The sequence below is a fragment of the Callithrix jacchus genome, chromosome 20 (assembly GCF_049354715.1).
Source record: "Callithrix jacchus isolate 240 chromosome 20, calJac240_pri, whole genome shotgun sequence".
In the NCBI taxonomy this organism is placed as follows: Eukaryota; Metazoa; Chordata; class Mammalia; order Primates; family Cebidae; genus Callithrix; species Callithrix jacchus.
Window position 1 is genome coordinate 8,410,261 of NC_133521.1, and position 24,050 is coordinate 8,434,310.

The 24,050-nt window shown below is 53.3% G+C and overlaps 1 protein-coding gene across 2 annotated transcripts in view; it reads left to right on the forward strand.

Moving 5' to 3' along the window:
- NKD1 (NKD inhibitor of Wnt signaling pathway 1) overlaps nt 1–22,756 on the forward strand; it is an 89,212-nt gene extending 66,456 nt beyond the window's left edge. The window contains exons 1-7 of one of the 2 annotated variants that reach the window (XM_078357362.1): nt 5,149–5,257; nt 7,913–8,019; nt 11,486–11,581; nt 16,056–16,203; nt 16,765–16,849; nt 18,275–18,402; nt 19,193–22,756. In XM_078357362.1, the coding sequence (XP_078213488.1) occupies nt 5,239–5,257; nt 7,913–8,019; nt 11,486–11,581; nt 16,056–16,203; nt 16,765–16,849; nt 18,275–18,402; nt 19,193–19,782 (1,173 nt within the window). In that variant the 5' untranslated portion in view covers nt 5,149–5,238 and the 3' untranslated portion in view covers nt 19,783–22,756. Of the gene's footprint in view, nt 1–5,148; nt 5,258–7,912; nt 8,020–11,485; nt 11,582–16,055; nt 16,204–16,764; nt 16,850–18,274; nt 18,403–19,192 lie in introns of those variants that run through there. The other variant, XM_054248734.2, reaches the window with a different exon arrangement.
- Nucleotides 22,757–24,050: the final 1,294 nt, after the last annotated feature.

Genomic DNA, 24,050 nt, shown 5'->3' on the forward strand with positions numbered 1-24,050 from the left:
CTCCTCATAAAAGCTCAGCTGGAACAGTGGAAATTCTGACTTGTGTCAGATACCGGAGAGGCTTTCATAGTTTCAAGTAGCTCGGGGTTAGATTGTAAAAGCTGAATTTCATCACATGTTTTAACTTGGGTGGGGATGGTGGGGAGAGTGGAAGGGACGTGATATTTTTAGCCCACAGAAGGCTTTTTCCCCCTTTCCCCCTCTCTCTCTCCCGGGCCTTCCCCCTCCCTCCCTGAACAGATGTTTTGTCTCAGTCGTGTTCAGATCTCAGAGCGAGTGGCCACCAGCCTGATGCTCTGATGAGAAAAAAGGCCAGAATGTTATTTGTTGGGGAGGATTTCCTCCCCCACTGCCTTTTTCTTCTTTTTGTTTCCCCTCAGTTACAACTAGTCCATAAGCAAAATCTAGTGGCAGCAAAATGCAGCTGGGGACACAGGATGGTAGAGAAGAAGGGCCTGGGGGCATTTCTGGTCTCAGGGAGGGGCAGACACCCACTGGTGAAAAAGCTGGAAACTGCCCTAGAGGGCACTGCCCTGGGTGAGTGAATTACTGCCATGGTGCTGGGTGCTGGTTTTTCCTAAACAGCAGGATCTCAGAGAGATGGATTCATTAAGTCAGGATTCTTTCAGTTCTTTTGGAAACTCACTTGAACTTTTGAAAACTTTTGAGGCTCATGAAATTGAAAAATCCTAGGGTAGATCTTGCCTAAAAAGGCCTGGTTGGATTCTGGAGCTGAGACCATGTCATGGACACTTGCGTGAGTGCACACGCACACACACTCACAGTCACAGAGACACACACACACTCATACACACGTGCACACACACTCACACATACACACATACATACATGTGTCTGTCTTGCTGCCCCTCTCTGTCCCTCTCCATCATCTCTCCCTCTGTCTCCTAGTAGCTTCTCCCCCACAGGTAGCAAGGGTGGCAGTGCCCAGCTCTGGGCACTCCCATCCTCTGACCTCAGCCCTCTTAGGTGGAAGGAAGTTCCCAAGTCACAGTGGTTCTTGCCCATGTCAGACTCTCACGTTACTGGTCACTTGACCAGGGTAGATCTAGGTTTGTGGGACCTGAGGCTTTCAGAGGCTAAACCAAAATAAATATCTCACCAGCTCAGTCTCTTCTTAGAGATATTTCCCCCACTATCGCCTGACACAGCCACAGGCCGTCAGAATGGATAGAGACGACAGTCTTAATGGATTGAGGATAAAATGCCTAATTTAGAAAATGTTCCAAATACAAACACATACGACCACATGAACACCTTGCAAAGACTCGTTCTGACTTGGAAAGGACCCGTGCAGGTGAGAGGGCTCAGAAGCTTAGCTCTATTAGCTTCTCCATGAACTCTCCATTCATACTAACCTAGGACCTGCCGGACGGCCTTCAGGATGAAACAGGCCGGGTCAGGCGGAGATACTGAGTGCAGTGAGACCCTGGGGTGGGGTCAGTCTCCATAAACTGCATAGGCTGAGAGTGGGGTGAGTGGCTCTGCGGAGGAAAGCCAGGTGCAGTTATCCAAAGAGGGAGGAGGGTCACTGAACAGGCAGGAACAGGTGTCAGCTACTGCGGTCTGAACAGAGTGGAGAGGCCAGCGGTTGAAGAGTTGGGAAACCGGGATTTAGTTCTCTTTGTTCCACAACTTCTGGGTTCCAGTCCTGATTCTGCTACTTGAGCATTGTTTCATTTTGATGATGTCGCTCCTTTAGTGTGACAGACACTGCATTTTATATCTATATCTCAGGGTATATATATGGGACTGACGGAAGATTCAGACGATTAAATGAGTGATACAGTAATGGTCTAATAAGGCAGGCTGAGCAGGGAAGCCTCAGCTAGCCCTGAGGGTGTGAGAGCTTGCTGCTCAGAGGAAGGGAGGCTTCAACTAAAGCAGGATGAGCGGGAATTGCAGAGCTGGAAAGAGTGTTCTTGGCAGGGATAACAGCATGAGAGCACGGCAGGCTCAAAAAAGGGACAGCAGTTCCACAGAGAGCTGGGGCTGAGAGGCGGCAGCAGCCAGGTCGTGAAAGCCTTTGGACCCCTCCTTAGGGGAAACGGGGCCACTGGAGGGGTTTAAGTAGGGGAATGGCACAATCAGTTTTGCTTTTTATGCTTAGCTTCCTCTTTTGTACATGCCAACAGTAGCACAACCTGCACAGTGTTAAGAGGACGTAATGGAATAGTGTGTGGTACTACTAACTTCACCAGCCTCTCTGTTCACTCCGCCAAAGTGTGTGGCTGTGTTTACAAACAGATGTGGCATCGCTAGGACCCTCCTCATTCCCTAAGGAGAGCCTGATACAGATACTGCAAGAAACCATTTGGCCTGGAATGCACATATGATATCTTTCTCTTTTTACTGGCAGCAGATTTACCCGCCTAATTATATTTGGCAGAGGCTAATATTAAAATTCATCTGCATTCCCTTGAACAGCTGCTGTTAGAAGGTTGCGGACTCAACCATCTTGGCAAGCAACACTGAGACTAAAATATTTGCAGCAGATAATCTGTACGTGGACAATTGAGAAAGGACCATGGATATGTAAGGGCGAGCCTCCAGACTCCAGCAAGGAAGCTCTGGCTTGTGTTAAATCTTACATTGTATTCACTGAGAACTTGCCAGGTAACTAGGCTAAGAGAGGGGTCTGCCATGCATTTGAAGTGTTAGTAATTTCTGGTGTTTAGTCGGGCTGATTTAATTGTAATTGTGTTTGAGATTTGTCTCTTCTTTCCAAGTTTCATGTGCACCAGGCCTTTCTGGATTGTGTTAAGAGAAACTGGCATTTGCTGGTATTGTCCCGAGTTTGGATTTTCACCTAAATTTCAACTCCCCACTTCCCCATGGCACTTCTCAGTCTCCATCAAGGCAGAAGGTATGGGATATTCATTATATAGGCAAGCTTCCTATGCCCACCCATAGAATGTGCGACATTTCAGCGGACCTGGTGGAATCTCTTCTCTGTGCATGTATGGGAAATGCTAGGCATCAGGTACCCTGGGAGCAGAAGCCTAGAGGGCCCAGAGCTCATGAAACTTGCTTTTTGGCAATGCAGAGGTAGAGGCTCCTGTGAAGCAATCAGAAGGTCCCAGATAGGACTGTATACAATAAAGTTCTAGACTGGACAGCGGGAGACAGCACCTTGCCAGCTCTGGATGCATTTGGGCAAATTAGAAAAAAGTTGCCCGTCCTGAAGACACATTTCTGCCCTCTGTTCAAAGGATGTCACAAGCAATACACATATCTAGGGTGTGGCCCTGTGGTTGTACAGTGCACAGCCTGCTTCTCCGAGCTGGTCTCCTAGTGACCCCAAGTGACTCCAGACCAAGGGGAAGAGCCCTGAGGGGCTCACCCGGTGGAGCTGTGAGGAGGGCGGGTCTGTTTTATTTCACAGGCCTTCTTCTCATGCTGTTTGGGTGGTGCCAGCTGTCAGCAGCTTGGGCTGGGTGGGCCGTGCCATCCTGCTCTCTAGGTCACTGCCGTTTGCCAGGGTAAATAGTCCCGAGTGACTGTGGCTCTCACAGCAGGCGGTCCCCAAGGAGCCTCCCATTGGGCCCACAGGGAGGCGGGAAGGGGCGTCTAGACCCATGATCAAAGTTGTCACCATTCAGGTATTTCCTCACTCTCTTCTTTCTCTCTCTTCCTCCCCACCCCTCCCTTTTTTTTTAAACTGGGGGAGGGGCGAGGGAAGAGACTGACTTTGATCTCAGCAGAGGAAAAAAGTCTGTTCTGTTCAGGCTTTTGGCTAACACAACAAACAGTGTTTAAAATTTAACTTTGCTTAATTAATTAGTAATTCTGTTTAATGCTGTCTGATCTCCCTCCAAAAGGTATTTTGAAGCTTGAGAAGGGAACATCAAAGGGAGCCGGGTGAAGATGGTCAAGTAATGCATTTAATCTGGCAGTTGCTGGGGGTGGAGAGCTGCCAGGCTGGGAGCTAATAGGGAGAGAACCGTCATTTGGTAAACACAGCAAGCCGACTCATTGACTCCTCGTGGCTGTGGTGTGAGGAGGAACAGGGAGCAGATTCCAAAGAGAAGGAGCTCCACAAACCACTACTACCCCCCAGATTCATATTGACTGACAATAGGCTTTAAGAAAGCAGAGCTGATATTTTCTTTCTTCCATGGCCACTGTATGGTTGGGCAGGTTGTGTACTGCACAAGGGCTTCCAGCCAAGTAGGCAAGTAATAGGTGAAATTGTCTGTGCCCTGCTCATCAAGCTAATATCCTGGTGGATGTGGAGGGTGGCACACACCTAAAGCCACAATCAATCCACAGACTTTTTCATGAAAGGCCAGACAGTATGTATTTTAGGTTTTGTGGGCTCTGTTGCGATAGTTCGACTCTGCTGTCATACACTGAAAGAAGCCATGGACAATGCAAATGAGCATGGCCGAGTCTCAATAAAACTTTATTTCAAAAACAGGCAGGGGCCAGGTTTGGTTCACTGAGTGTAGTTTGTCACCTCCTGCTCTCGGTCATCCAAAAGTGCTCCTTAGGCAAGTGAAAGTCATTTTTTCCCACCTGGTTTCCTGCTTTCCTTTTTTCTTCTAAATGAGCAGTCTCCTGCAGTTCCGCAGACTTTCAACTGAAGAGTGATCAGCACCTCCTGAAATTAGGCCCCCAAAAGATCATTTCCCAAGGGGAAGAATGGCTGAGCTAAACAGGAATCAGAGACAGAGAATGGACTCAGACTGTGGTGCCAAAGCCGGTCTCAACAGAAATAGCGTCATTGCAATCCCTGGGCGGCCTGCAGTGAGCGCCAGTCCCTGTCCCCGTCCCCATCTCCCGCCTCCAGTGAGCCTGTACTCATTGATGGCTGGAGGGTGGTTTCTTGTGCACAGGGCTCGCTGGGGGCCATGGTATCTTGACTTAGTTTGGTTTCAGAGAGTTCATATGTGGAGGAGGCCTGGCCCCTGCCCCCTGGCATTGGAGTCTTCGTGGCTGGTTCTCTGCCACCTGTTCTACCTACTGGGCAGGAGACAGTAAGAGGGTGAATGACCTCCTTTGGTGGGGATACAGAGTGCTGACCCCCACAGCCCCAGGGCAGCACGGATCGCAGGCCCCATGCTGGGAGGGGCCCCTGGCAGGTTCGCTGACCGCTGTCTGACCTGCGGATGTCCAGGTGTCTTTCTCAGATGGGACGGGATGAGGGAGCCACTGGTGAAGAGAGGACAATCCGGGCCACACTAGTCTTTGGAGAAGACATATGAAGGGTCAAGGGAGATGATTTCCAGCCCCTCAGGTGAGGAGAAAGGAAGGAAGAGGGGAGGACCTGAGGGCAGACAGGCTGTTCGTGCATGGCAGGGGAAGAGTGCTCCAGAGAAGGAGAGAGCAGGGACAGAGGTTCCTTTTCTTTGGATTTTATCAAGTGGAACATGAAAGGCAACATTGAACCTGAAGGTGGTTTTCTGATAACTTCCCTTTGAACTTGAAGTTTGGTTTCGATAAGCCTGGCCAGCTCGAATCTCCAGCCAGGACCTCTGCGGAGAGACGCAGCAGCTTTGAAGATGGAGCTAGGCTTTGTTTTTCTTTCTGCTTTTTCTTTTTCTTCTCTCCCCCTGCCTGGGAGGGGTGGGTAGAGGATGCTGCAGGCGGTGATATTTCTCTGGTTTTGCCAGTGGGGCAGTCTGGGGTCAAGGGGGATGGTTGGGATCTGGGCTATGAGCGGGGACCACAGCCCATCTACTTCTTTGGCAAAGCCAGCATCTCTCAAGCACTTACTGTGTGTCGGCCACTGTGCTCAGTAAGCACTCTCCTCATTGTCCTCTCCCCACAGCCCTATGAAGGTGAGGCCGTCATATTCCCATTTTACAGATGAGGGGCCTGAGGTCCAGAGGAGTCAAGGGCCTTGTCCAAAACTGCCCGTGCAGGCCGTATGTATTTGATATTCTTTTGTGTCTACTGCATTCCTGAGGCCTCGGTTTTGACAAACTTAGCTGCTAACTGTCCCGTTCCCAAGAGTCAGTGCGGTGGGGCCGTCGGTCCCCTGACTGTCACTACTCTGGCTGGGCCTGGTGTGCTGGGGTCTTAGCCCTTTCTGATCAGAGCTTGTTGCATCCACACAAGAATCCTCTGGGGGAGGGGTTGGTAGCGTCCTCACTTTACAGTTGGGAAAATTGAGACATCTAGAGAAGGTATGTGACCCACCCGGGGTCACACAGTGCCAGAGAATAGAACCCAGGTGGAGAGGACCACTGCCCTGGCTGGCTGGCCTCCGTTAGACAGAGAGAGGCAGGCTGAGAGAGGCACCAAGTCTCTTGAATTAAGGCATGGAGAGGCAGTCTAGTGGATTGACTGTGAGCATGATTCAGGCTACCTGGGTTCAAATCCCAGCTCTGTCATTTACTAGTGAGGCACTTATCCTCTCCGAGCCTCAGTTTTCCCATCTGGAAAATGGAGCTATCTGCCTCACAGGGCTGCATGAGGACAGAGTTGGTAAACAGCAAGGGCTTAGTCATTGCTGCCTCATCTTTGCATACAGTAGTGCCAAGGCACAAGAGTACCAGGGGAAGTGCCTTACCTAACTGCAGAGGAGAGAGCTCCCATCCCACAGGACAGAAGCAGGGCAGGAGAGCTGGGGTCTGGGCCCACTGGGGGCGTACCCACTCTACCTGGCCCAGGGACTGCCCTTGGGCCCTTGCTTGTAAAGCTGGGGTGGGTGAGTATGGTGGGATTGTGGGATCGGAGAGACACAACCCCCCCCCACCCCTCATCTAGTTGCCTGGCCTCATTTCTCCAGGCTGCTGACTTCCCGAGAAAGTCCTGTCTTGCCTTTCTCTCTGACTAGGGAGTCTCAGCTCCTCACATGACCCCCCCAACCAACCTGGGTCAGGGTGGAGGGGGCAGGGTCCCTTCTTGGAGTAGAAGCCAGCCTGTTTCTTCACCTTCAAAACCGGACAACACATTTACTACCCCAGGCAACAAAGGGAATTGGATGAGAGAAGCTGTGAGCGTGGCCTAGAAAGGATGTCCCCGGCAAATCCCAGCCCCTCTATCAGACGAGATGAAATAGGCAGAAAAGGCTTGTGGGCCCTTCCGAGAAGTGATGGCACTTTGTAGTCTGGGTACTGGGTCAAGGACAATGGTGCTACCCTGAGCTGCTGTCCTCAGGAAAATAGTGTCGGTAGGTCTTGGGATTTCACAGTCACCCTCCCATAGCTCCTGGATGGCCACACACAGGACTGTGACCTTTGGCAGAGAGGGAAGGACCTGGGGTGACCAGAGGCCAAATGCAAGGTTCAGGATGAGTGTGCTCCCTGGAGATGCCTTTTGTGTGTGTGTGAGTGTGTGTGTGTGCATGTGTGAGTGTGCATATGTGTGCGAGTAGGTGTGGTGCACGAGAGTACATATGTGTGCATGTGTGCATACATGTGTATGTGTGTGCATGTGTGCATGTGTGCATGTGTGCTTGTGCATATGTGTATGTGTGTGCACACCTTTGCCAACCCAGTTGAACTCTGTTACTGGCACTCCTGGCCATCCACCAAGGTGTGTATCCTGTACCCAGGTGGGTGGCACCTTTGGGAGGCCAAAATGTCAGCACAGAAGGGAGTGGGACTGCAGCCCGTGAAGTTCCAGCTCCCTCTCAGGGCTCCAGAAGCACTCCTCCACTCTCATCCATCTGTCCTCCGGCCCGACACTGCTCTGGGTGGCTGTGTGCCTCCGCAGGGTAGAAGTCGAAGGCTGGTGTGGGGAGCATCCCACCCTGTAGTGGGGGTTGCCTCAGGCAGTACCAGGTGCCAGAGTAGTGTGATGTTGACCCCAGCAAATGGGCAGGGCAGGAGCGGGCCCAGCCCTGCTGGTGAGAATGTCCAGGCCAGGCCCCGAGGATGAAGGTGCATGGTCGGCCCGCATCTGGACCCCGCTCCTCATGTTCCCTCACTTGCATCCCCAACAGTGGCCCTGCCTCCTGAGAAGACCGACGGGCTGGGCAGTGGAGATGAGAAGAAGATGGAGAGAGTGAGCGAACCCTGCCCGGGCTCCAAGAAGCAGCTGAAGTTTGAAGTAAGTTTCTTTTCGGTGCTGGGTCCTGGGGAGATGAGACGGGCTTTCTCAGCTTGGTGCTTTGGGAGGAGGGAAGCTGGGGTTCTTCCAGACAGGGAGGCCCCTCCCCTGCATGAACAGCACCCTCTGTGGGATGTTCCTCCTGCCACATCTGGGGCCCTCCCAGCATGGGGCAGACCCCGGGAGCTTACTGCTTCCCACCCCTCAGCCCGGCCCCAGCCCCTCCACATGCGGTGTGTGGCCAGAAGCCTGGGAGAGGGCATGAGAGTGGTTAAGGGAGGCAGGACTCTGGCCCTGCTGCTGCTGTCACCTCTCTGGGCCTCAGTTTCTTTGGTGAAACATTCCCTTTCAACTCTTGAGGCTGTTCTGGGGTGCCTGTGGGGGCTCTCAGGTGGGATGGATGAGCAGGAGGCACAGGAAGGCCCCTGATGCTCACAGGGCCTCAGTTTCCCCACGTGGTCCACACTAGGGATGTGCCTCCCAGAGCTCACAGTCTGTCTGTTCCCTACCGCCTGACAGTGTAGCACGCTCCTGCACATCCAGCACAGTCCCTGGTGCTGAGAGCCAGGCCCAGGCCTGCCGCATGGAGCTCCCCACTGCTCCGCCCTCCTTGCTCCCTCCCTCCTTCCCTCTGCCTTCCTGAGACCACCAGGCTATAGCTCTAGAGTCAGCAGGCCCGGGTCCAAATCCTGGCTGTACGCTTAGTAGCTGTGTGACTTTGGGGCCAGTTCCCTCAAGTCTCAATGGCCTCACGTGCCTCGCCTGTAAGATGGGGATAGTAGTGATGGATGTGGCTGTGGTCAGCATCATGAGTTCATGCATCTCCTCTTCCTGACCAATGTTGATTAGCACCGGCTAATTGCCAGGGGACCCAGCTTAGACTGGGTGTGGTTCCTGCCCTCAAGGAGTGCACAGTGTGACAAGGGGACAGTTGAGTGCCCTGGACCCAATGGCTTCAGAGTTGGTGATGTGATGAGGTCCGGGAGCCTGGGGTGGGGTCAGGCCAAGGGGTGTGGGATAATGGACACTTGGCATCTCCAGGCTCTGTGTAGTTTCTGGAGGAGGGAACCGAGGCTGTGGGTGGAGGTTGAGGAGGTGGGTGAGGCTCAGAGCTTAGGGGCAGGGGTTGGGAGAGAGGCGCACAGAGGAGCCTTTGGTGTGAGAAGGGCCTTTCTGGCAGAGGGGGCTACAGAAGCGAAGGCCTGGGGCTGAAGTCCCGGCGTGCTGTGTGGGGACAATGAGCGGCATGGTGTGGCCTGTGAGGGGCGGTGGGGCATGAGGGAGACGCCCTGTGTGCAGGGACCCTGGTGACTGATCTTACCCGCTTTCCAGTGTCGTCTCCCCACCATGCCCCATCATCCTACACAGACCACGCCTTGCAGCGTGTTCTCCCCACACAGCATGCAGGCACTCCAGCCTCCAGGAGGCTTGAAGCCTTGCCTGGGGAGGACAGGCAGGAGGAGTTAGGGCTCCCAGCTTCTTCCTGGAGCCCAGTCCTGCCCTGAGCCCACTCGGGTCCTTGTAGAGTATTCTGGGGGCTTGGCAAAGCCCAGGGCCGCACTCAGTGGCAGAAGGAAGCCCAGGCCCAGGCATCCTGCCTCCCTGGAAGCCCAAGTGCGCTTGCGTCTGGAGGGGCAGGGGCTGTGGGCCACAGGCAGGACTCGCCTGAGAAGCCCCGTGTGGTTCGGGGAGGCCTAGGAGACTCGCATCTGACAGGTGGGGCAGGTGGCCATAGTTACTCAACTCATGTTTCTGACGCTCAGACCCATAGTGTCTTGGAAACAGCCAAATGCTGTGTGTGTGTGTGTGTGTGTATGTGTGTTACAGGCATGTATGTGTAGGGTGTGCACGTATAGGGGTGTGCCTGGGTAGGTGTGTGTGTGTGTGTGTAGGGATGTGTATGTAGGCGTGTGTGTCATGCCACATGAAACAGTGCCTCAGAGAGCAGCGAGGGCCCTTGGCAGGTATCAGATGGGTGTGGCCTAGGCAAACTTGGCTTTGAACTCAGCATGGAAGCCCAAGAATTGCTGGAGGGAAACAGCTTGGAGCTGCTGCAGCTGGGACCAGGACACCGTGCTGGGGCTCACTTCCCTAGCATCCACAGGCAGGTGCCTTCCCTCTTCTTCCTCCTGCCAGGCCAGGCCGGTGCCACCTTCCTGATGGTGGAAGGAGAGCTGGAGTTTGGCAAGCCATGGAGCAGGATGGTCTTGTTTCCATAGAATCTTGTGGATCTGAAAGGCCATTCATGGAACCTTTTCCTGCTGAACAGCATGCTCCCTGGAACTGTCCATCTGACACTCAGCCCTCCGGCGATGAGCTCACCCTTTCCCAGCTCACATGCCCTGGGGTCAGACACTTCAGCTTGCTGAAAATAATACTAATGAAATGATTGTTTCATTGATTATTGATTGAAATAATTATTTCAATGACTGTTTATCATTACAGCAGAATTAACAGCTATTACCATGGATTGAGCTTTTCTATGTGCCAGGCAGTGCTCCAAGCACAGGTGTAAATGACCCCAGCATGTATACTCCACTTCCTGTTTCCAGTTCTCCTAAGCAGACCCGGCCACACGGCCCTGGGAGCAGGCAGTATATAGGGGAGGCAGTCCTGGGGTGCAGGTACGAGGAAAGAGGGAAGCCAGCAAAGGCTGGGTTCACTCGTGGGCTCTGCTGGCTGGAGAGCCTCCTAGGAGCCATGTAAGCATGAGCTCAGATTTGTCCCACGGAGGGGTGAGGAGGTCTGGCATTCCCACTGCCTCCTGTCCCTCCCTTGTTCGCTCTCCTCTGGGCATTCCTTCTGGGACTCTTCAGGGCTGCCCTGAGACAGAAAAGCACACATGAGGTGGGAGGTCAGGCACCATCCCCACCACAGCTGTAGGGAAACAGCCGGGCTGAGGGTGTGTTGCGGGGGCATGTCATCTTCCCAGCAACCTTATGGGAGAGAGGCCATCGTATTCCATAATTTATACCAGGAGAAACTGAGGCACAGTGGAGGCCAGTGACATGGCCAGGGTCACACAGCCATAGAGGGCCTTGCAGGAGCTGGGGCCGGGCCTGACCGACGTCTGAGCCCCTCATACTCGTGCATGAGGTCCTGCTGGGGCTCCCAAGTGCCATTCCTTTGCCTTCTAGTTGTTTCTTGCCCTTGCTCGAAATTCAGCTTTTCTGAGTCCACAGAGCCTCTTCTCAGACTGCCCTGTGTTTCCTTTGTCTTTGAAGACCCACAGACTGCCAGGTACCCCTGCAGGCGTCCCTCCCCAGGCCAAACTGCCTCTGCCCAGCCCTGGCTGCCTTCCTGGGCCAGTTCCGTCTTGGCCGAGGTACTCCCTGTCCACTCCAGGTCTGGGGAGAGCAGAGGGCAGGTGGCTGCCCCTTGGCCTGGCCTCTGGGCTCATGCCTTCACCACCCAGTCAGCATTGCCACAGATAGGGGACCAGCCCTGCCCATCTCTCTGCATCCAGGAGCTCCAGTGTGACGTGTCCGTGGAGGAGGACAGCCGGCAGGAGTGGACCTTCACCCTGTATGACTTTGACAACAATGGCAAGGTCACCCGAGAGGTGAGTGCACCTGCCTGGCCTCTTGCCGTGTATCATTCCTGTGGGCACAGGGCCTGGGCACAGCTCCCTGCCCCTGCCTCTTCTCACCCCTGCATTGGTCCTGCCCCTCAGGGGAGGTGGTAACAGCCGGGGAGTTGCTGGGAGCACCCATGAGATCTGGAGGGGTATCCCAGAGCTGCTTGAAAGTGGGGAAAGACGACAAGCAGGGAGGGCAGCTTCCCTGCCCTTGGCTTAGGCACTGCTCCTCCTAGGGAAGGAGTGGAGACAGGTACAGAGCCCCAGGGCCTCCTGGGAGAAGGACCCCAGGCCTCAACTGAGTCCTGTCCTGCTTCTTTCTCTCCACAGTCCCAGAGTTTGGTGGGGGGTGGCACTGGGACCACCACAGGCCACCTTCCTCACTCAGCCATGCTGCCCAGGAGCTTGGCGGTGGGTGCACACAGAGGCCACGCCGCACCTCGCTTTAGGCTACAGGAATGAGCACCACCAGTGCTACGGGCCTGCCAGCAGCTCTGCAGTCACAGCTCTGGCCATGGCCTCACCCCAAACCTCTTCTTCCTCGTCCCTCCGCAGGCCGCTCTCTCTTCAGGGCCCTCCTCCTGCAGCTGTCTCCTTCCTGCCTGTGTCTTTGCACATTGAGCATGAGTGTGGGCATCTGTAGGGTCCTCGGTACTGGGCACAAGGAACTACACAGACACGTTCCTCGCCCTGGAGCGTTGACATTCTGACAAAAGGCAGATCCAAACAGCTGGACGATAACTAAGCGGTGATGTGTCCAGTGGAAAAAATAAACAGGGTGTTGTGACAGAGACTGGCTGGATCGTCCAGGGGAGGCCTCCTGGAGGAGACGGCAAGGGAGCTGAGCCACACGGCATGCACAGCCTCGGGGGCTCCTAGACAGACAGAGGCCAGGGGCTCAGGATGTTGAAGGAACTGAAGGAGACAGCTGTGGTGGCTGATCGGCAGGAGAGACATAGCTGTGACTGGGGACCCGGCAGGGCCAGTCTTCTGGCAGACAACCTGGATTTGATTTCAGGTCCTGAGGGCACACTGCTGGAGGGTTGGTGTCCTTCCTTCTGCTTCCTCATCCCTTTTTCTCCCTGTCCCTCTCTGACGACTTCTCCCTCCCCGAGAGGCCCCCATCTGCAGGTGTGGGACCTGTTACAGGTCTGAGGTTGCGTGCTTCTGCGCAGCGGCCCAGGTTGACATGCCTGGGCTCCGCCTGCTTCTTGTCCAGCACGCCTCCTGTTTCCAGAAAGCCTTGAAGCTTTGTCGCCTGCTCTTCTTATCCCGGGTCCCTGAGGAGTGTTTTCTTCTCTGTGATAGTGCAGGGGAAATTCACCTTTATGCTGCCAGATGGGAGTTCTGGGTTAACAAGGTCACCTCCTCCTCAGGCTGTGGTTTAGGGGCTGTTCCAACAGGTTGGAGGAGGAAGTTGTGACTTTTAAGTACTCAGGACTCTTTGACATATAAGTGACAGAATACATACTACAACTGCTGTATCAAAAAAAAAAAATAAATAAAGGAATAGATGGGCTCGTGTAACTGAAATTGGTTTGGGGTCTGACTTCAGGCATGGCTTGCCCCAGAGGCTCAGTGGCCTCAGGACTAGGTGTCCATCACGGCTCTATTTCCTCAGCTCTATTTCCCTTCTTGTGAGGCCGACACTCCCCTTGGCAGCAGCAAGACGATTGGTGACAGCTTCAACCTGCACCCTCCTTTACTGCCTTGGGAATGAGAGGGAGGCCTGGCCCTGGGGAAAGCATTCACTGGCTCATGTCTTCCTCCTGCCGAGGAGCCAGGGGGTGGTTTTGAGTGGAGGGAGGACCGGCTTGCTGTTTCCGTGGTCCATTTTTAGCCCTAGTGCCATTCCTCAAATCTGGCTGTAAATACGGTTCCTTTCTACGCCTTCTGAGTGCCAGGGCAGATGGGCTCCCACCTCACTGCATCTGCAGCCCAGAGCCGGGGTGTGGGCCAGCTTTCCACTCAGTAAGAAGTACCTGCTCCTCCTTCAGGCGTTCATTCATGCAGGAAATACTGAGCACACCGATTTCTGGGCGTCTGGCCCTGTATAGTCAGTGGGGTTGATTTTTAACCTAGAATTGCCAAAGCATATAGGGTCCGAGACCCTCAGTCTGCTGGGACCCCCAGCCCTGATCACACACCAGGGCCCCAGGTCCTTTAAGGTATCAGAAGTCTGGGGGATGAAGTGAGTGACCCTCAGCCGCCTCATCTGTATAATGAAGCCTCCGTCATAGGCTGCCCAAGATAGAGAGAGTGAGCAAACAGGGCCTTATGGAGAAGCCAGAGGGAAGGAAAAGAGGAAGAAGGAGAGCCCTCTGCGGGCCTCGCAGGAAGAGGTGGGATCACTGAGCAAGCCAGATAGGGAGGGCTTGGAACCTGGGTCTCAAACATGTGGCTCCCACAATTCCAGTCTGACCCCCAGATGTTCTGCTCTGGTCCTCCAAAGGGTTTTGTTAAACATCAGTTGCCAATATCAGTGATTCTGAAGATGTACCAGAAAATCCTGGATTTCTAGCTTTTCTGTGTGACTCCCTCTTCCCACCTGCATTGTCAAAGGGCAGGTCAGCTGAGCTGTGTGGCTGCGCCTCCCAGGACAGGGCCGGTAGCCCCTACCATGCTGGGCCACCCACCCACACACCTGCCTGGCTGGGGCTGCGCTGGGGTTGCCTCAGCCACTTCAGCCTGCGGGACTTATAGGCAGGGGGTGGAGGATGGCCGGGCAGGCAACTAACCACGGATGGGCCTGATCAGCAGAGAAACAATGTCTTCTCCAGAGGTTTCCAATGCCATTTAAAGCAGGACGTTACCCCCTCACCCCCACCAGACAAGTGACCTCAGCAGGTACCCAGACAGAAAGGGCCTAGTGAGGGGAATCTGTGCCCTCCAGCCCCAATCAGAAGGGCTGTGGGATACCCAGGGAACATTGTGTAGACACCCCTGTTCTGGTTGAGGGGTGCTTGAGGCTCAGAGAGGAGATAAGAGTTAGTCAAGTTCTCACAGATTAGTTTATCTTACAGGGACGGTCTCAGCCAGCACAAGTTGCCATAACAAAACACCAGAGACTGGGTGGCTTAGAGAGCAGAAATTTGTTCTTCACAGTTCTGAAGGCCGGAAGTCCAGGGTGCCACCTGCTACAGTTCCTGGTGAGGACTCGCTTCCTGGCTTGCAGATGGCCACCTTCTCACTGTGTCCTCATGTGGTAGAGAGAGAGAGACCTCTTCTGGTGTCTCTTCCTATTTTTTTTTTTTTTTTTTTTTACAAGAGATGGGATCTTGCACTGTTGCCCAGGCTGGAGTGCAGTGGTACTCTCACGGCTCACTGCAGCCTCAAACTCCTAAGCTGAAGTGATTCTCCCACCTCAGCCTCCCAAGTAGCTGGGACTACAGGTGTGCACCACCACACATGGCTATTTTTAAAAATTTTTTGTAGAGAATGTTATGTTACCCAGGCTGGTCTTGAACTTCTGGGCTGAAGTGATCCTCCCACCTTGGCCTCCCAAAGTGCTGGGATTCCAGGTGTGAGCCATATCCCTAGCCTCTCCTCTTCTTCTAAGGGCCCTGATCCTATCATGATCCCACCTTCATGACCTCGTTTAACCTTAATTATTTCCTTCCTCCAAATACAGTCACAGTCGGGGTTAGGGCTTCAACCTAACTAGGACTTGCAGGTGAATGGGGAGCCACAGTTCAACCCATAGCAGGGACACGCCTCCCTGTCCATTTTTCATTTCAAACCCGAAGCCATGCTGTTGATGTCCCCACCCAGTTTTCCCTGGGCCTACCTGGAAGTTTACCTGCTGCCATGGTAGATGGTGCCCACTGTAAGAGCCTTCTCAGGTACAGGGAGCTGGCTTGGCCCTTGCAGGGGAGCCCAAAAGCACAAGGGAGGGTGGGGCACAGTGGCTCATGGCTCATGCCTGTAATCCCAGCACTTAGGGAGACTGAGACAGAAGAATCGCTTGAGACCGGGAGTTTGAGGCTGCAGTGAGCCATGATCACACCCCTGCATTCCCACCTGGGTGACAGAGTGAGAACGTATCTCAAACAAAAATCCAAAGTACAGGGAATGTAGCATCCTTGGGAAGCTCTCAGGCAGTGAGGAACGTGAGTCCATTTCTAAACACCCCCCTCTATCTGAATGAGGCTTTTCCCAGGTGGGCTCTACACTCTCCCTCAAGGGCCCCAGTGTGACTGAGCCCCGGTTGCCCCTGGCTGTAACCTGCTCTTTTTCTTTTCTCTTGTGGGTTTTTCCTCTTCTCTCTCCCTGCTCCCTCACTCCTGCTTCCTAGGATCTCCTCCCAAATGAACCTCAGACATCCAGGTTTTTGCCTTAGGCTCTGCTATGGGGCAGCCAGAGGGATTCAGGCTTGCAGCGTCCACCAGGCCCTCTGATTTCTGTTTTCAAGGCCCTGTGACGGCAACCCCGCATGGGTTTCTGCTTCCTTCCCATTCAGGACATCACCAGCTTGCTGCACACCATCTATGAGGTGGTGGATTCCTCCGTCAACCACTCCCCGACATCGAGCAAGATGCTGCGGGTGAAGCTCACAGTGGGCCCCGATGGCAGCCAGAGCAAGAGGAGCGTCCTTGTCAATCAGGCCGGTGAGGGGCTGCAGGGCTGAGCCTGGGAAACAAGGTCCTCCCATATCTCAGGAAGGACCAGCCCCTGCCTGGAAGGGCCAGCTCCCTCCCTGTGGGCTTTCTGGGGCAGCTGCTTTGTGAACAGGTGAGGTTCAAAGGGTCCTTGAACTGATAGGAGGAAGGGTGGGAAGAGGAGGGAAGGGATTCCAGGTGAGAGGCCTTGCATAGGCAGAGTCATGCAGCTCGAGCAAAGGCTGGTGTTGTGGGCAGCATGGCGTCTGCAAGGCTTGAGGCCAGCCTGGAGGAGGTAAGGCTGGAGGGGGAGGAGTTGAGGATGGAGGTGGAAGAGGTGAGGATAGAGGGGGAGTCTGGGGAGGAGGTGAGGCTGGAGAGGGAGTCTGGGGTGGAGGTGAGGCTAGATGGGGACATGCCCAGGGCAGATAGCTATGAGAGCCCTTTAGCCCCAGCTCAGGGAACCCTCTCACAGTGGCCTTGCAAAGCAGCTGCACACCAGGTGGCCCCTGGGCAGGGTGGGAGCAGGCAGCTCACCTGGTGTCTGTTGTGCTTCTCGGCCGGACTCAGACCTGCAGAGCACGAGGCCCCGAGCAGAGACCAAGCCGGCTGAGGAGCTGCGGAGCTGGGAGAAGAAGCAGCGAGCCCCACTTAGGTACGTGGGCATGGTGCACATGGTGCACATGAGCAGCGAGCCCCACTTAGGTACGTGGGCATGGTGCACATGAGCATATGTTGAGCACCGGCTGTGTACCTGGATATGGAGGACTCAGAGCAGGAAGTTTGGCTCTGGTCTGTATTCTCTTCAGGGAGCCAACACTTTTGATGCACAGAGTCATAAATCAAACAAAAATCTTAACAAATAACTACATCCTTTTATGCAACACACCTTGGACAGACAGGACTGGAGTCCAGCATTTGCTGGGCTTTGGCAGGGCTCCCAGCGGTGCATGGGCTCTGATGCATTGCTGTTTCTGCTGGGAGATGATTGGATATTCACACTAAGTGAGATAAAGACCTTAAACACCTTCCCATCCCTTGAGGGTGGGCTTGGCTTCCACGTGGGTTATGAAAAATCTTAGTTTTCAGGCTTTTTGGATTTCAGAATTGTGGAGAAGGAATGATTAGGCTGCAGTTACCTTTCACCTGGTATTTCTTCTACGGGCAAGGGAGGAAGGGAGGAAAGGAAAGAGATCATTAAAGAAAGGCATTGAGTAAACAACAGTAACACGGCAGGCATGAAGCTGTGTTAGCCTCTAGGGTGCAAAGGGTAAGGGAATGACTGGAGCGGGATTGGTACTCTCTTAGGGGAAAGAAAAAACATAGTTCAAGCAGGGTCACAGCCAGGTGTGGGGACAGGGCTGAGAATCAGAGGGACCCAGGCTGGCTGGAGATCCTGGGGGAAGGTGGTGCTGTGGTGTGTGGGAAGGAACCAGGATGGGAGCAGCTCACAGAGGTCCTTGGAGGAGAGGGCTGGGGAGCCCCAAGCCCTGCAGGGAACAAAAGAGAGCCTCTGGCAGCATCTCTCCCCACCCCTCCATACACACAGTATTAGTCACACACACATGCGTGTGCACACGTGCGCGCATGCACACACACACACACACACACACTTGAGAGTCCCATCCTGGGCTGTAGGGTAGGTCATGGGGTCTGCCAGGCCCAGCTCCAACAGTGTGAGGGACTTCTGCTGCCTGTACCCCCTGGGGAACCAGGCCAGGGTTTAGGCCACCTACCTGTAGCAGGCACATATGGCTTGAAGCCTGGCACTGAGGGATTCTTAGAAGTTGACCAATAACCTCTCACATTTGCTTTGAACTTGTTTAAAGCCAACCCCTGTCCACTCCTCCCAGAAACTGCAAGGAAGTCGGGTCATGGGCTGTGGTCTGTCTCTCCATCGGCAGGGAAGGACATGAAGGCACAGTTCGCAGGGAGGACTGTTCCTCCCCACCCTCTCCCAAGGCCAAGAAGAAAATGAATAAAGGGCCCACAGTTTGTTCTGGGGGCTTCCCAGCAGCCTTTGCAGCTGCCCTCACCTGGTGTTCAATGTCACCCCACTCACCTGCCTTCCCTGCCATAGGTTCCAGGGTGACAGCCGCCTGGAGCAGTCTGGCTGCTACCACCATTGCGTGGATGAGAACATTGAGAGGAGAAACCACTACTTAGATCTCGCCGGGATAGAAAACTACACCTCCCAGTTTGGGCCTGGTAAGGGACTCGAGCACCCTTCGATGAGAGATGAGGGCAGGGCGTGGCTGGATGGGCCATGCAGGTGGTATTCACTGCTACCCCAGGCTTGGGGAAGACAGCATTACGGGACAGGTCAAAGGCTCTTCTTAGAGAAAGCGACGTTAAAAATGGTTTCAAACTTAACATTCACAAAATTGAACAAAATCAAATAGTATCAAAGGGCTTAGCACCCGTGACAAACAACAGTTCTGTGCCCCATCCCTGCCCACCCAAGCTCTGTTCCCCAGGCAGCTACTTGGACCTCTCCTGCCTGTTTCTTTCAGCAAGAACCTAGGTTTCCCTAAGTACAACGTGGCTGTGTCTTTATCAGCCTTGACATATGTTGACTTCTTGCTCAATTTCACTCCCACAACTCCCTTCTCCCCTTTCTTTACTAGGTTTAATTCCTCTATGAGTTACTTCTGTATGTTTTTAGCAATATACTTAAGAGTTCTTTCTTACCCCAGTGACCGTAGACAGTTTTCAGGGTCTCTGCTGCCATCTCTCTTTCTCGGCTCTCTCTCGAAGAGTATTTTTGAAGACCTACCGAAGAACCGGTTCTTCCCCGTTAGCAGATGGGAAAGTTCCATTTCAGAGAGTTTTCCGGCAAGGCAGTGAGGGTCAGTCAGGATGTTGGGGGTAGCTCTGATCAAGAATAGTTGCATTTTTTAGTCTTGGAGAACTGGGGGTGGGGGTGATGTTTGGGGTACAGCACAAGACCCCAGCACACAGTAGGTGCTCATTAAATGTCTGTTGAATTGGTTCCTAGGCTCCCCTTCTGTGGCCCAGAAGTCAGAACTGCCCCCCCGCACCTCCAACCCCACTCGATCTCGCTCCCATGAGCCGGAAGCCATCCACGTCCCACACCGAAAGCCCCAAGGCGCGGACCCAGGCTCCTTCCACTTCCTTGACACCCCAATCGCCAAGGTCTCGGAGCTCCAGCAACGGCTCCGGGCCACCCAGGACGGGAGCAAGCACTTTGTGAGGTCCCCCAAGGCCCAGGGCAAGAGCGTGAGTGTGGGCCACGTGGCCAGAGGGGCAAGAAACAAACCACCTCTGGGACCCGCCGTCCCTGCGGTGTCCCCCTCCGCCCACCTGGCCACCAGCCCAGCCCTCCTCCCCTCCCTGGCTCCCCTCGGGCACAAGAAGCACAAGCACCGAGCCAAGGAAAGCCAGCAGGGCTGCCGGGGCCTGCAGGCACCGCTGGCCCCAGGCGGCCCGGTCCTGGGGCGGGAGCACCTTCGGGAGCTGCCTGCCGTGGTGGTGTACGAGAGCCAGGCTGGGCAGCCAGTCCAGAGACATGAGCACCACCACCACCACGAACACCACCACCATTACCACCACTTCTACCAGACATAGAGCGCCTCCCCAGGGCCCCACCCCGCCATATGAAGGACCCTGCCCCCAACACCCCAAGGCATTATTATTCTATTAATTATTGTTATTATGACGATTATTGTTATTAATAATTATTGTTACTCCACTAATATTTAGCTAGCCTTCATGTAGAAGATCTATGGAAACACAGAACTAAACTTTTATTTATATGTTGTGGGGACTGCATAACTAGCCCAGGAAATGACTCTGGTTTGGAGTGGCCTGTAATGGGCAGAGGCTCCCTCAAGGCTCAGGAGCTGCAGCGTCGTCTGTGCGGATCAGCCCATACCCTTCCCAGAGCCAGGGAGCCCTCAGCCCCAACTCTGCCCTACCCCAGCCTCTTCCAGGAGAGTCCCCTTCCCTGGCCCAGCTTCCAGAGACCCTCGAAATCTCCGAGAAGATAAACAGCTGCTACCTCTCAGTATTATCCTGATTTTATTTTGCCCTTAACTGATTGTAATGTGCTACAAGGGATTTCAGTGGACTGCAGAGCGAGAACTTCTTGCTGTTGTGTTTTTATGTCCCAACCTAGAAACCTTAGCTGTCTTTTCTGGAGTTGTCTTTCATGCTTTTCCAGTGAAATCAAGCCCTTACCCCCAAAGCAGTCCCATCTCTTTTGCCATGCACAACATGAAAATCCACTTCTCTTCCTCCTCCTCCTCCTCCTCCTCCCCCCCCCCCCGTCGTCCTCCTCCTCCTCCTCCTTCTCCTCCTCCTCCTCTCTTTTTTAGAGCGATACACATGCACATATTTAAGGACTATCGCTGAGACCATCCTTCTCATTTTGGAAACTGCTAGGGAGGAAACCAACCACTTAAACAAGTGTGGTTTTCCAAGATCCAGGCAATTGTGTGCTGTTGGTTGTGGTGGAGGATGTGGCAGATATATATGTACCTCCACGGTTCTCTAACAGAGCTTTCTGTATCTATAGATAGATGCCATCTGTCCATTTCTATGTATCTTTCTATAAATATGTACTCTCAGGTATCTTTTCTGGTGTGTAGAAATCAGTGGTTTGCTTCTCTGGACACTTCTGGAGCTCAGATGTGACCCTGCTTGTCTCCTTTTGGGACTGGAGGGCTCTCAGATGCTTTCATCAGAGGTCCATTCTCGGGTTGCAGGGTCTGACGGATTTTGGAGAGAACTGCTGGGGTACAGAAGCTTGGAGGGAAAGGGGGACTGTGGCCTGAGTTGAGACTCTGGAGCAGCGTCCTCTGCAGAGAAGGATTTTGTCTAGCCAGAGCCTGGAGAAACCTGAGAAAGAAACAGTCAGCTAGCCAGGGTCTCAGAGAAAAGCAGATCACACACTCAAATTGGATAATTTGAGCAGAGTTTTTAATAAAGGCAATATTTACAAAGTGTGGCTAAGCCTCCCGTGAGAGTGCAGAACCCTGAAGCTACAGTGTGGGGCGCTACTCCCACCCCTGGGCCTGAGTGGGGAAGGAGTTATCTTTAGCAGACAGGAATGCTGGAGGAGTGAGAGGGGCACCTGAGAGCTGTGACCTTTGCTCAAAGGATGCAGCCAGTCATGGGACCCTCCAGGGAAATTAACATTCTGAGCCACTTTCCTGCCTCCTCTCAATCCAGTGGCTGAGGCTGCTAGAAGCCACTGGGCCAAGGGGGCTTGTTGATATGGCTCACATGGGCATGTTCCCAGGTCAGAGAGGAGAGCGGAGAGTGAATCTAGAGGGACACAAAAGGGAGAAGCAACTCCAGCTGCCTTTCTTTCTGCTGTTTTTTCTCGCAGCTGGGATCCTCTTTTCCAGGGCTTCGAGTTTGGGTTTAATGTAGTTAGTAAGGAGTTACTTCCAAAGGCAGTGGGCTTAGTTGTCACCATATTATTAATTTTATTAATGACTGATGTGCCTGGGATTGGATTAATACATTAATCCTTAGGACAGCCCCATGAAGCAGCTTGGTGGCGGCTCACGGAGCATGTCTGAGGCTTAGAAGCTTGTAACTCCCTTGAGACCACACAGCGGGCAGAGCTGGATTCTGGTCTCCCACTCGCCATTGGTGCAGGGCTTAATCATGGCCATGTGCTTCTTTTGGGTTGTGAGTTTCTGTTCAGTGAGAACTCAGCTCAGTCCAAAGTGAACAAAACCAAGTTGGGAGGCAGGGAGGGAGCTGGCTTTGAGATGACAGGGCCCAGGATGTGAATGCAGCTGAGACAGGTTCTCGTACCTCCCTCTTGTCCCCTGGATTGATACTTGTGCCCAATTACATGCTTGGTCAGGGAACCCTGGCTTCTGGCATTCTGGGTCCCCTAACCATAAGGAAAAGGTGCTTACATTAGTGTAAATTCCAGGGCAGGATTCTGATTGGCTGGGCTTAGCTCTGGTACCCATAGCTGATCCAATCATGTGACCGCTGGGGTCACATGGCCAACCTACCACAAGAGGGTGGGGTCTGTACTGGAAGACAGGAGGGAACAGGTGCAGAGCAGACAGGAAGTAATGGTGTTCCAGGCTCTGAATTGCTGCAACCCTGGAGGCCAGCTGGGAGTTGGGACTACTGGTTTTAGAACAGTTCCTCTGCCTCCCTGAGCTTCACACCTGTCAGGATTCTGTTACTTCTTGGAAACTGGGACTTGCCCAATTTTAAAAACATTATTTAAAAAAAAGTAATGTGCACATGTAAAAGATTCAAATAGTACACAGGTGTACAGTCAAAAGTAAAATTCCCTCCATCCCAGGCCTGCCAGCATCCCTGATGCCAGCTTTCTGGGTGTGGTCTAGGGCCTCAGTGTAGTGCGGGGGTTGTGAGCACAGACTCTGGCGCCAGCTTGCTGGGTTCAAATGCTGTCTCCCTTTTTGTAGCTCTGTGCTTCAAGTGAAATACTGTGCCTCAGTTTCTCCTTTAGAAAGGCGGGGCTCATGGCAGTGCCTGGCCTGTGTGAGAACTATGAAAGTGTTAGCTGTTCTTTACCAGAATAAATACATTTATATATCTCCCATATGCATTTTGTTAATTTTTAAAATATTTTAAACACAAAGTTTGAAACAGGCAATTGTGTAACAGTAACTGTGAACTCACCTCCCAGAATTTACAAATGCTGACATTTCACAATATTTATTTCAGATCTATTTTTAAGGGGGAGAAAAAAAACCCTGCAGTTACTGCTTAATCCTCTTCCCACCCACCCTTTTATTTTCACACAAGGAGCATAGTGTTCATACTTATGCCGTTTTTTTCAGTAACTGAATATATTTGGAGATCTCCCTCCCTAGGTCATAGAGCTCTGCCCCCTTCTAGCAGCTGCTCAGCCTTCTGTGACTAGAGGTGCTGTCACCAGCTTGCCCCGTCCCCTCTTGGTGGTCATAAGGGTCACCTGTCATCCCAGGCTCAGTGCGGAAAGTTCTTGCACATGGCTGTCCCTGTGCTGAGGGGCAAGAGTGCAGGAGACAGAAAGTGTCCACTTGGAACCGTGGAGTTCAAGAGCAAGTGTGGTTTCAATTTTGATGCGATTGTACATAACCTCTAAAAGAGGTTAACTGGCTGGGTGTGGTGCCTCATGCCTATAATGCCAGCATTCTGGGAGGCCAAGGTGGGTGGATCACCTGAGGTCAGGAGTTCGAGACCAGCCTGGGCAATATGGTGAAATCCCTCTCTCTACTCAAAATACAAAAAGTTAGCTGGATATGGTGGTGTGCACCTGTAATCCCAGCTACTTGGGAGGCCAGGCACGAGAACCACTTGAACCTGGGAGGCAGAAGTTGCAGTGAGCCAAGATTGCGTCAGTGCACTCCAGCCTGGGTGACAGAGTGAGACTCTGTCTCAAATAAATAAATAAATAGGTTATACTAAATAATGAAGAATGGAAGGAAGAAGAAAGAGAGGAAAGAAGGTTGGAAGGAAGGGAGGAGGGAAAACTAGAAGGGGAAACCGTGCTTTCTGGTGAGGCTTCGAGTACATTTTCCTGCAGGCTGGTGTGGGTGAGAAGTTTGGTCCTGCCTGCAACTCTTCTGAAGGCCATTCCAGAGGAGCAGCTGCCACTGCCCCGGGCCCCTGAGCTCTGAGCATGGGGGGTTCCCCTGGGGAGACGCGTGGCAAGAGAATGCCAATTTCTGCTGATCTGTTACTGTGTACCGAGGCCTGGGTGTGTTTAAGGCAGACAGCCAGGTGAAGATCCCAGGTATCGGCCTGCTGTCATCTCCTAGGAGTGCCCGGGGGACGGAAGCCTGGGGGATTCTTGCACTTAGCATCCAGCCATGCTAATTACACTTTTTGGCAAAGGAAACAGCTAGGAG